General features: G+C 45.5%; 1 protein-coding gene across 1 annotated transcript; it reads left to right on the top strand.

Annotated features, from left to right (window-relative positions):
* Positions 1-2: 2 nt before the first annotated feature.
* On the top strand, positions 3-11,125 carry RAD1 (RAD1 checkpoint DNA exonuclease). Its single transcript, XM_049796452.1, has 5 exons — positions 3-228; positions 2,347-2,455; positions 4,800-5,058; positions 5,385-5,483; positions 5,792-11,125. The coding sequence occupies exons 1-5, from the start codon at positions 34-36 to the stop codon at positions 5,973-5,975; spliced, it is 846 nt and encodes a 281-aa protein (XP_049652409.1). The 5' UTR covers positions 3-33; the 3' UTR covers positions 5,976-11,125.
* Positions 11,126-12,757: the final 1,632 nt, after the last annotated feature.

A 12,757-nucleotide genomic window follows, 5' to 3' on the forward strand; every position in this document is an offset into this window, starting at 1 on the left:
CTTCCGGCTCCCCCCGGAAGCGCCGCGGCCGCCATGCCGTTCTCCGCCCGGCCGCCCGGCAGCGGCGAGCCGTACGTGCTGTCCGCCAGCCTGGACAACGCCCGCCACCTCTCCAGCCTCCTCAGGGCCGTCCACTTCCAGGACCACGCCACCTGCTTCGCCACGGCCAACGGCCTCAAGGTGACGGTGGAGGATGCCAAATGCATCCAGGCCAACGCCTTCATCCAGGTGGGAGCTGCGGCCCGGGCCCGGGCCCGGGCCCGAGCCCGGCTGCCGCTGGCGGGGCTGACCCTGCCCGGCGCTGGCGGTGAGGAGGGGCCGGCACCGCCCTTGGACGGGGCGCCAGCTACGTGGCGGAGGAGGGGCAGGGCAATTTTACCTGGGGAGAAGGGGGAACTGGGCAGAAATCGGGGCGTAGCTGCGGGAGCTGGCGCGGGGGAAGCGCTGTGGCGAGGCTGCGGTCGTGATGAGATGCCTGTGCTGCCCAGGGGCCGAGCTCCGTGCCCGGTTTGTTCCAGCGTGCCTGCTTGGGGGATGAGCTTGCACCCTGGCTAAATGTGTCGGCACCTGCTAAGCCCGCTGCTCCTTCTGTCCGTGCCGTTCGTAGACGCATGCGCAAGTTCACAAAAGCGTCCGTCTGTCTTGCAGGCGTTTCCATTACGTTTCATCCCAAAGCCAAAAAAGCTTGAATTTAAGTCAACGCTGAACGACAGTAGAGACTCACAGACGCTCATCTACAGCGTTATCAGCTGGGCTAAGCTGAGAGCTTCCAGCCGCGGGGCGGGAGCGTGTGCTTCATGGCAGGACTGGAGTGGTGGCCTGACCCGTTCGCTCTCCAGTTCTGCCTGTGCTGAACTTTCCCCGAAAGGGTGCTTGAGGGGTTGCGCATAGACACAGGATGTCAGCTAGACTGGACTGTCCATACAGGCAGCTTTAAATAGGGATCTAAATTATTTCTTCTTAACTTGCACTTAATATAAGACAAAAGCAGCCTTGCTCACTTTTCTGCTACCTCTTTCTTAGCTGTGACTGTTGGCTTTGCTTCATTTCAGTTTTTTTAAGGGGCGCTTTTAATTTTTCTTCCTTTAACAATGGTTTACTTCTGAGTGGGTTTTTTTTTGTTTTTATTTAATGCATATCCAACTTGTAAATGCTTTGCACATGAGAACAGGCGTCATGATGGTTTCTGTGTTTGAAAGCATGTACGATACTGGGGATGTAAATGGAAGGGGTGGGGAATCTTTTATGTCAGTAACTCAAACCCACCTTTACCTTTTTCTGTCGTTTAAACTCCTGTGTCTTTGCTATTGGTGAAACTGCAGCCTGAGCTGTGTGGGAAGAGGGAGAAGCCCAAGCCTCTTTGTTTCTGCATCTCCCCTTGCTGTCGTCTCCCCTTGCTGTCGTCTCCCCTTGCTGTCGTCTCCCCTTGCTGTCATCTCCCCCTCTTCAGCACATAGTTCTTTACACTAGTTCTGTGTTGGTTTGGTTAGCTTTCTGCTATTTGAACGAGTTAAGCTGTTTCATGACGTGGCCAGCCTGTGCTAGTGGAGGTTAAGCAGTGGGCACATGTGGGCAGGAGCAGAGGAACAGCAACTGGAGGTTCCTTTGCAACCTGTTAAGAATAGACTAGAGTATTTCCGTTGGAAGAGACCTACAAAGATCATCTAGTCCAGCCACTTCAGGACTAACCAAAAGTTAAGGCATGTTGCTAAGGGCAGTGTCCAAATGCCTCTAAACACTGACAGGCCTGGGGCATTGACCACCTTTCTAGGAAGCCTGTTCCAGTGTTTGACCACCCTCTCAGTAAAGAAATTCTTCCTCATGTCCAGTCTGAACCTCCCCTGGTGCAGCTTTGAACCATTCCCATGCATTCTGTCACTGGATCCCAGGAAGAAGAGCTCAGCACCTCCCTCTCCACGTCCATTTGAATGGGCCTCTGAGCAGCTTGATCGAGTTGAAGATGTTCATTGCAGGGGAGTTGGACTAGATGACCTTTAAAGGTCCCTTCCAACCCAAACTGTTCTATGATTGTGGTTCCCTGAATGTTTCCAGCTCCAGAAGTAGGCAGCTTTCAGGTTTAACATTTGTAGCTTGTTTTTGAACTATGAAAGACAAGTGTTTAGGTTTTCATGCTTATGCCGTGCTACTTCGTGTCCACTATGACCTGATTTTATTTTACTAGTTTTGAGGATGAAGACCCATTTTTCTTTAATTGGGATCGTGTTACATGTAGAATTCACTTTGTACTGCACTGGTCTCTGAAAGTGAAAGCACTGAATTTAAGGAAGTAAGTGTAAAATAATTGCAGAAACTCCCCTCTCTTCATCTCTTTCCTTTCTCTTACAGGCAGAAATTTTTCAGGAATTTGATGTTCAGGAGGATTCGGTGACATTCCGGATTAATTTGTCTGTTCTTCTTGACTGCTTGACCATTTTTGGTACCAGTGCTTTGCCAGGTATGGTGCTTATTTGCCTTGACAGTGTATGTGTATCATGTGTAATCACATAGTGAAACCTGTACATAGTTATAGAGAGATTTCCAGTCTTGGCAAAGCTTCTGACTTCCTCACTTTAAGTCCTTCAGAGCATGGCAGCTATTGCTGTTAAGCAGGATTTGTCCTGTTTACTTAAGCTAATGCAAGTATGTGCTGTGATAACAGCTGATGGAGAGAAGAAAGAAGCTGATGGATGTGAGCCTAGCCAGTGTGTCAGGGACCACTGCATCAGGAGAGGCCAAAAGAGGCTGATTCAGTTTGGAAGGTGGAATAAAGGTATATGTCTGTGTGACACTATTGGGCTAAATGAGAAACAGAGGAGTCTTCATGTGAAGATAATGTTTCCTGGATCTGTGTAAGGCACAAAAGAACTACTTGTTTTGGGAGACAACGGGTTTGTGGCATGAGGTCCAATAAACAGCCCCAGCTTGTACCCTTGCTCTGGTTTGGGACTGAAGATCTCAAACAGTTTCTGTAGAAAACATGCCAAGTCATTTGTTCAGGCATCTCTGGCAAGTTGTGTGACGTTTAGACTGGAGGTCTGACTTCAAGGCCAGTGCTGTACCCTAGGACTGACACATGCTGTGACTGCCTTTCCTGTCGATCTGTTTTCAGTCCAGGGCCCAGATCATCCACATCACACAAATGCTATTTTGTTCCCAAGTGCCCTTCACTTAAGGGGGAAGCCTGGGCACAGCTGGCAGAATAGTTCTCTGCGGCTCATTCAGGGTAGTTGATATGGATGTAGAGAATGCCAAGGTTCCCTCTGCTAGGGACAGTGCTTCACACTGTCACCTGTTTTTAAGTGGGCAGCAGGGCAGGCTGCACATACCCTCAGCATCAGGCTAAAAGACTCCTGCTTGGGCAAGCTGGGGCAGCCTCTTATCAGAGCTGACACTTTGAGCTGAAAAAGCACGAAAGCTGTTAGTACATCTTAAGGCCGCAGGGGATCCACACTGGGCTTACAAGGGACTCGGGTTGACTAATTGCTGTGAACTGTAGCAGAAATCAGCACACTGAGAGCCAGTATAGACATAGCTTGGAATTTGCCTTGCTTACAAAAAATTTTATATCAACTCAAATGTGATCTCTTTTCCAACATTTCTGTGGCTCGTGCAACCCTGGAATATCCAGCTACCTCAGAAACATGAACAAGTGTATGCATGAATTAGGAAATGTTCTGGTGCAGATTTACAGGGCTTGTAGAAGTCTGCAGGGATTCCAGGCAGCACCATCAGTTCATTGTGCTCCTGCTCTCAGTGCAATAGCTGTTATGTGGCACCTTCTGTTCCTTCCGTTCTTCAGGTTGCATCTGCATCTGTTTTGTGAGTATTATCTCCAGCTTGCAGATAAGGTACTGAGGAATGATGCTTACCTAAGGTCTCAGAAGAAATCTGTAGCTGGATTGGGTAGCACTTCAGGTGCTGTAAGAGCACTTTACATCTTGCTTATCAAGTGTGTGAATTACAAAAATCAAGCAGACTGTATTATTGATACTGTTTGTAGCCTTTTCAGTGACAGAGGTGTGACAAGCCGCTTTCACAATTATGTATACAAATACTGAAAAAAACCCAGGTGTTAGCGAATTTTATTTCCTATAATTTTTTTTTAACTTAATAGTTGTTAAAAAAATATTTTCAAAAGCAAAAATAACTGCAAGTTAGCATGATTGTATGAGTGCTACTCACGTGGAGTAGAGTGATACCATGGCAGTTTTTTGGAGCAGTTTTATCATTGCAGCTGCATGTTGAATTCCACGTTCCTCTGCTGTTCCTATTGTGACTCTGACCTAAAGACCTAAATCAGCTGTTCTAAACAGCACTCTGATTTTGGGAAACCAAACGTTCAGATTATGATTAGCTAGCAAAAGGAGGATGTGACTCTAATGCAAGCTAAGCTGCCTTAACTTCAGTGTGGCTTGCACAAGTAACGAGAGTAGTAAAGAAGGACTAGGTGAGCCAGAGGGAGCCTCAGGACCGCGGAGGGTTTTCCAGTTCCACTAAACTGTTTGTACCATATCCAGCTTCATTGTCACCGCTAGTGTTACCCATTTGGTACATGACATGAGTTGGATTTGAACTGGTGTCTACATACAAATAATTTCATTTTGCTGCATAACCATTAGCACTTCATAGGGTGTCTAGGAGGCTTCATTAAGCATGCTACATTAGTGTATCAGAGGCTGGACCAAACATGCTGAATCAAATTGATCTGTGCCCATATGACAGTAAAATGTGAATTTTCTAAAGTGGTCAGATGTGCTAGCTAGCTCTCAGAAGAATGTATATTTCATTCTCTTTTTCAGGGACACCAACGGCCCTTAGGATGTGTTATCGTGGTTATAGTTATCCCTTGATGCTGTTCTTGGAAGAAGGAGGAGTAGTGACAGTATGCAAAATTAATACTCAAGAGCCTGATGAGTTGTTAGACTTTGATTTCTGCAGTACAAATGTTGTTAATAAAGTTATCCTGCAGTCGGAGGGGCTACGAGAAGCATTTGCTGAACTGGATATGACCAGTGAAGTTCTGCAGATTACCATGTCTCCAGATAAACCCTACTTCAGGTACTAGAAGTTATGCTTTCAACTCAGTGTTCATGCTTGGCCTCCATTGGTAAGGACTGGAAGTTTTCAGGGTGAAGAGCGGGGAGCTATTTTAGGATATTGCTTTATTTCAGGAAGAATTGTAATGAGTATAGCAAACCACAATAGGTAATCTAATTAACATAGTAATGAATATATTGACAACCTGGTAAATGTGACACTGATGTGGAGAGTTTAGCATTTGTAATTAAATAAAGCAAAACAAATATTTTTCTTTTTTACAAATTCTGACAAGATTTTAGAGAGCTGTGATCAGGTATTTTGAGATGGTGCCTTTTGTCTTCCAGGTTATCCACTTTTGGAAATGCAGGAAGTGCACATCTGGACTACCCTAGGGACTCTGATTTGATGGAAGCATTCCACTGTAACCAGACCCAGACAAACAGGTTAGAAGTCTGTGATCAGTGCCCTCTATGGCAGGTCATATGTTCTTGCTGGAAAGTTTAAAAAACTGTTTTTGCATTACTGTAACATTTATTTCACTACTACAGGGAAAATATACTTCCCATCTGATAAAATTCTGCGTCTGTGATCAAAAGCTGAGGGATAACAATGTCTGTCCAATGTTGTTAGCAGGAAAAGATCATGTTGCTAATTGGTTTTTAGTTATTCTGTGGGTTTAATTGGAAGTAATGTTTCAGCTCCTCTCTACACAGTGTATTTTTTTAAGATGACTGGTTTTTTTCCCCTGCAGGTACAAGATTTCTTTGCTTAAGCCATCTACAAAGGCACTGGCTTTATCTTGTAAAGTGTCCATTCGAACAGATGCTCAAGGATTTCTTTCACTGCAGTATATGATTAGGAATGAAGATGGACAGATCTGTTTTGTGGAATATTATTGTTGCCCTGATGAGGATATTACTGATGCAGAACTGTAGGTCTATGTTTTAGCTTCTGTTTTATATTTGTGGATATATAAAATACTGTATTTTTTTATAAAACTGAATGAGCACTGTAAAGATGGATAGACTTGATACTGTCATTTTTTTTTAAACTCTGGAATTAGAAATATGAAGACTTCCTTTTTATTCCCTTGCAAACATTTCTTAGCCTCGACTCAAAAAACTGAAGCTGAAAAAGCAAAAAGGGGAGTTGATCTCCTATAGCCACTGATTCCAGCATAGATGTTAAAGTGATGTTTGTATAATACATTGCTGCTTTTCACAGTGTTCTCCAGGAATTTTTGTTTGTTTTGTTTTGTTTTTTTAATCTTTGGCTTGTTCTAAGCAATTGCACAAGGGAAAATCTGAATACTAGCAGTATGTTAGCCAGTTAACTTTCAATGACTTAAAAAATAAAACTAAATTTGCCTTGAAAGAGGATGAAATTTTCAAACTGATTTCTTAATAGCAGCAGGTGGTTTCTTTCTGGCAATTGCTGACATGTTTTGCTGGTGAAGCCAGTAGGCTCCTCCTCATCTTGATTAATCCTTAATATAACTCAATTCCTTGGAATTTCATCTGATACCAATTTACCCTTTTGTCTGCAGTACTGCTGTTGAATCGGAAAATTAAGATAGATTTACTTAGTCATTACTCGTAACTGTTCTGGCAACGTTACTGTTTTATATTTAGTAATTTATTACACATCCACAAGAATGCTGCTGCCGAAATGTTTCTGTACGTACATGTCCCGTTCCTACCCTGCTACTCACTACTAATGCTGTTAAGAATCGTAAGAAGAGAGAAAAGTTTCATATTTGAAATTTTTTGTGAAATTTGTTTACCTTCTCAATAGCCTTTTTCAGCAACAGGAGGGACTCCTAAACTGAAGTAAAGCAATGTCTGCCTGTGTCCCATGGTGTGGTGTATTCATACCACTGATAAAAATGGGCCTAAACTCTTACTCACTGAAAAGGGAGTGCGGTTTTTGGAGAGTTTTCTGCAGTGGCCAGCTTTGCAAAACAGTGAGGTGGGCTGTACTTAGGTCAAAAGTTGCTCTTCCCCTTTCACACCTCTCTGTTGCAAACAACCTGCTCAAAGTAGGAAGTCCACTGAATCTGCTGGGAGTTGAACCAGATGCAGAGACTGCAAATCACACTGCAAGAGACTGAAGTCTTCCTGCCTTGCTGCCGCAGGGTGTGATCCAAGAGTCAGTGATCTGCAGGTGGTTTCTACAGCTTCAGACTGTAGTTGAGTTTTGTTGTTTGTCAGAAGCTGGGGTCCTGCTTTGCACATGTGGAAAACGGTATGTTTCAAATGTTACCAAGTTGAATGCTCCACAGTTCAACAGAATCCAAGTCCTTTTGGTTTATTTTAAGTTTAAAATGCTTTTGTTGACCATTTTTCACTTCTTGCTTATGACAGCAAGTGTATACACTGTGTCAGTGGTTCACTTCTGTTGTCTTCTGTGCAGATCATCCATTTATTGCAATAATTTTTACATTTGAAAAACAATTACAGATCTTTGAACTACAGGACTGATAAAGATACCTAGTAATATTCTAAATGACTCTTATGGACTGTCTTTTTTTTTTTCAAACTTAAGTATTCAGTATAGGTGAATTTCCTTTTCGCTTAATGTCTCAGTTTCTACAGTGAAAAAAAATAATTATGGTCTTTTTGCGAATTAATTGATATTAGCCCTGACTACTGAGTGCTAAGAATGATTTACATAATCTCTGATTGACAGGATAAAAATGAAACAGAACACATCACTTTCTTAATGTGATATATTTTAGAGTATCACAGTTCCTTGTATTTTGTTCAAGGACATTACTGTGGTTTAACATTTGTACTTTTATGTAATTGCCTACAGATGTACTATATTACTTCTTAAAATAGTACTTTTACCAATTTCTTCTATAATCTACTAACAGTGATCATAGAAATAATATCCTAAGATGTTAGAACACCACAAAATACCAGAAAGTAGCTGTTGCATTTCATAAATAATAGCTGTTACAGACAGGCATGATTTGTGCAAGACTTAACACCTGTACCCCAGCTGAACCAAGTCAGGGCCTAGACTCACAAAGGTGGGGAGGTGCTTGTGCACATTGTGCCTTTGTGGGCATGGTTCTAGGTGGGCAAAACCATGGAAAGTCTGGGCTATGGACTCCTTGCAATAAGGCAAGGAGTGAGTTTAGGAGCAACCTATGATGAGTTCTGTTACATCTCTGCCATCAAACACAGTAAGATAACAAAGGTGAAGAGGAGAATGATTGGAAGGCCACTGTGCATCTTTTTAATCTGCTAAGTTGCTTAAATTCTGCAAACCTCCACTGTTGGACTAGATTTAATTTTCTACCACGTTTTGCATGTGTGAGAGACTGAAAGACTTAATGTCCCAAACACTGGGACAGGGCAAGTTCTGCCTAACCGGGAAGGATAGGTGAGAAGCCCATCAGCACCTGTGGGCACAGGACATCAGCAGCTGGACAGGGAGGCTGTGCCGGAGGGTGCGCAGTTCCCTGTTCCGATGTGCTGAGCTGGGCAGCTCACTGTGCATGGCCAAAGATCGAACAAGGGTCATGTCTGCAGGGAAAGGGAAGTTACTCCCCAAATGACCCCCAAGCCCACTGACCCATTTCCCAAAGGTTCAGAAAGCACAAACCACTCTTGACACCTAATCAGCCTAATGAGTTTGAGTGCCTGCCTGAAGGAGGGGCAAGGAGATGATAAAAGGACACAAACTGAAGCTCCGTGCGTGCCCCCCCCTCCAGAAGTGGATCCCTCAGCTGGACCAATGCTGGACACAGGACTGGTGAAATCTTTCTCTTTTCTTTTCCTCTCTCTGTCTCTTTTTCCTTTTCCGTAATCCCTACACCTCATCCCTTTAGACATAAAACCACTGACCAAGCCTGGGACTAGGAGCGGATCCGGCCACCCCTGGGCCCTTCTCTAAGAAGGAGTCTAGAAAGCAAGGGGGTCTGCTCTGAACCTCGTGACCCAACGGGAGGGATCTCCTCCTTCCCTGAATTGATATATACGGTTACCACGGGTTACATGGTTTACAGAAGTGGTCTTATGCCAATTCCTGTTGAGAAAAACCCCACCACCTGCTGTTAATGCCTTCCAAGTTCTGTTTGTTTCTGCTGTGAATAAAACGTTCATCTGATCATTTGGTGTCATTTCACCTTAATTTAGCTGGGGGGAATTCAAACTCGCCACATCCCCTCGCTGGTCTGTCCAGCCCGGGTTGTGACAGCATGAGATCCAGAACTCGAGTGACAGTGCCTTGAGTATGTTTTATTTCTGTACTTGACAAGTCTTTTCCTCTTGCAGACAATGGGAAATCTGCAGTAGGAGAAACATTTAGTTCATGTTTTTTCCTTTAGCAGTATCACAGAACGGACTTGTCATGACTCGGATTTTGCCTACCTGCTTTCTTATAAAGTAGTATGTATAAGTACTCAGAATTGCTGGCGGTGTAAACTAAGAACAGTTCCTGGAGGTGGGAACTGGAACCAGTGTTTTCCACCTGGGTTTCACATAGGTATAGTAGGTGCTGCCTGGCTGCTCTGACTTACTGCATTTGGGGCCTTGCGCAACCCAGATCCAGAGGCTGCAAAACTGACAACTGACTTTTCCTCCAATTACTTTAATTTCTGCTTTTCAGAGTAAGAACTGACCTCAAGTCTTCAAGAAGGTACCTCTTTTATTCTACCTGAAAACCACTACCCATTGGTCTGCTAAGATACTGAAATCCAAAACAATGACTTTCGCTCCTAGTCCTGACAATCCTTATGCAACAAAACACCAACGATGCTGGTGCTAATGTTATCTCTTACCTCCCAATGCTTTGATAAGTTCTTGTGTCTCTCTGGCTTTCACATGTTGAGGCTGATCCACAACCATTGGGATCTGTAAAGACAGTTGAGCACAAAATTCCTCAAAAGGAATTGAGTTCTGTACCTCTGTTCCAAAGTTAGTCATGGGAAAGAATCAGTTGTTTAACTACATACGGATTTATAAGGAAATGTATTGTTGTGTTCTTGACTAAATGGGTCTTCAGTGAGGTTAGCAGAGCAGTTGGAAAAGTTGAGAAAAGCCACATGCTGTTTCCTGTAGGTGTCTGTTTGAACTTCATTTTGTAGCAGCTTGTAAACCTCTTAAGAATCCATCAGGTCCATCTTGCCAAAATAAATATGTAGAAATTGTATAAATAATTATAGTAACACTAAACAGTGCTTTTGCTGATAGAACACTAACATTAAACTGAACGAATGTGGAATTATTTTAAAGATGGAGCTATTGCAGGACAGAGGTTTGATGCCTTCCTGTTGAGAGAGAAATTCCTTTTTATATGAATCCATCTTTGAGGAGGGGCAGGACTGATCAGGTATAAATGGAAGCTAACGGCTGCAACAGGCAGGTTCAGCCTCTTTCTGTCCTGCTTCTCTCCTTGGCTGGGCTCTAAAAACTAACAGGGTGTATTGGGTTTGTGTGGCAAGGTTTGGGTGGTGGTGGCGTTACAGGGGTGGCTTCTGTAAGAAGCTGCTGGAAGCTTCCCTTGTGTCCAACAGAGCCAATGCCAGCCAGCTCTAAGACAGACCCACCGCTGGGCAAGGACAAGCCCATCAGCGATAATGGTAGCACTTCTGTGGTAACAGATTTAAGAAGGAAAAAAAGTTGTTGGGACAGACAGAAAGAGCACCGAGAGAAAGGAGTGAGAACATGTAAGAGAAGCAACCCTGCAGACACGAAGGTCAGTGCAGAAGGAGGGGAGGAGATGGTCCAGGCGCCGGAGCAGAGATTCCCCTGCAGCCCGTGGGGAAGACCCTGGTGAGGCAGGCTGTCCTCCTGCAGTCCAGGGAGGTCCATGGGGGAGCAGATCTCCAACTGCAGCCCGGGGAGGACCCCACGCTGGAGTAGGTGGACATGCCTGAAGGAGGTTGTGACCCCATGGGAAGACTGCACTGGAGCAGGCTCCTGGCAGGACCTGCAGATCTGTGGAGAGAGGAGCCCACGGAGCAGGTTTTCTGGCAGGACTTGTGACCCCATGAGAGCAGTGTGCTCCTGAAGGACGGCACATCGTGGAAGGGACCCATGCTGGAGCAGGTTGTGAAGAACAGCAGAAAATAACGTGTGAGGACCATAAATCCCATCCCCGTCCCCCTGTGCCGCTGGGGGGGTTTGGTCGAGAAATCTGGGAGGGAAGTTGTGCCCGGGAAGAAGGGAGGGGAGGAGAGAAGGTGTTCTGAGATTTGGTTTTATTTCTCATTACCCTACTCTGGTTGACTGGCAATAAATTGAGTTAATTTTCCCCAAGCTGAGTCCGTTTTGCCCGTGACGGTAATTGGTGAGTGATCTCTCCCTGTCCTTATCTCAACCCACGACCCCTTTGTTGTATTTTCTCTCCCCTGACCAGCTGAGGAGGGGGGAGTGATAGAGAGGCTTCGGTGGGCACCTGGCATCCAGCCAGGGTCAACCCACCACACAGGGTAGTACGTTAGTGTTGCTAAATCTAATTGTAAGGGCCGTGCAAGGGACTGAGTGTTGCAGGGAAATGTAATCAGGTGCCCACACAGCTCTATTCTCTTTGTGTGTTAATAGTGAGAAGTGGGTTTGAGTATCCACCATGAATGTGAGTGTCATTCTGTGCAAGTATCCTGGGCCTCCATGGAGATACACACCCAAAGGAGGTCTAGAAGGATCTGAACTGCACAACAAAGAAATCCAGGAAAAGCTCCCCTTTTGCTGTACCATTGAAAATCTGCCCCCACACAAGGCAGAGAGATGGTGGGAATTTCATTCCCTCCAGAGTGATAGCACGCAGCTGCGTTTGGTGAGTTCGGGTCAGCACTTCAGAAATCCCCTGAGCCCAATCCTTTATTTTGCAGATCAAAACCCCAGTGAGCCACTGGTCAGAAGCTAGATGTTAAATTTGCTTTGTTGGTGGCTGGCTTTTGCAGACAGGCCCGGAGGGGGTGTTGGGTTTTCTAGTCTCCTGGTGTGAGGCTGACAGAAGGGATGATGAAAGCTCTCCGTGGAGAATTTAGCAGCCTCCTACGCTTCCAGCTCAGATGGGACTGTGGGGTTGACCAAAAATGAGCAAGCCAGCAGAAAGCTGGAGGCCTCAATGTATTTCCTGTATTTATCTAATTAGGTAACAAATCTATCTGTACATATGTGTGGATTTTACCCCATAAATGCCAACAGAGTGCAGCAATGGATCTGCAGCACTAAGGGAGGCGTGAAGCCACTCTACCCAGTCGGGCAGGAGCTGCAGGGGGTCTGCAGCAACCCAAACCGCAGTGCCTCTGCCTGCTTGAAAACCAAGACAGCTGTCCAAGGAGACAGACTCCCCTCAAGATTTCATACACAGCTCGGTGCAGTCCAGAAATCAGAAGAGCAACCATTTAGGTGCAAAGCTGCTCCCACAAACCCCAGCAGTGCAGGCTGAGGGCCCCGGTGCCGGCCCCCAGGCTACGCCTGCCCACGCAGATGCTGCAGGAGATGCTCCTGGGCATGGAGGGGCTGGGGTGCTGCACAGCCGGGGTTTGCGCTGTTGGAAGCTCACCTTGCCAGGTGCAGGGCCACCTGCAACGAGGAGTGGTCAGATCCAGAACCGTGCAGGGCAGTTATTTGCAAAACCTGCTTGCTGGCCTGGGCCAACACCATGGCAGGGCCCATCCCAAGCAGTGTAATGATGGGGGTGGCCTCGTTCCGGCATCCAAGAATATTCCCGGCCACTGTTACAGGCGTAGCCTGATGAA

This window comes from Accipiter gentilis, chromosome Z (assembly GCF_929443795.1).
Source record: "Accipiter gentilis chromosome Z, bAccGen1.1, whole genome shotgun sequence".
Lineage (NCBI taxonomy): Eukaryota > Metazoa > Chordata > Aves > Accipitriformes > Accipitridae > Astur > Astur gentilis.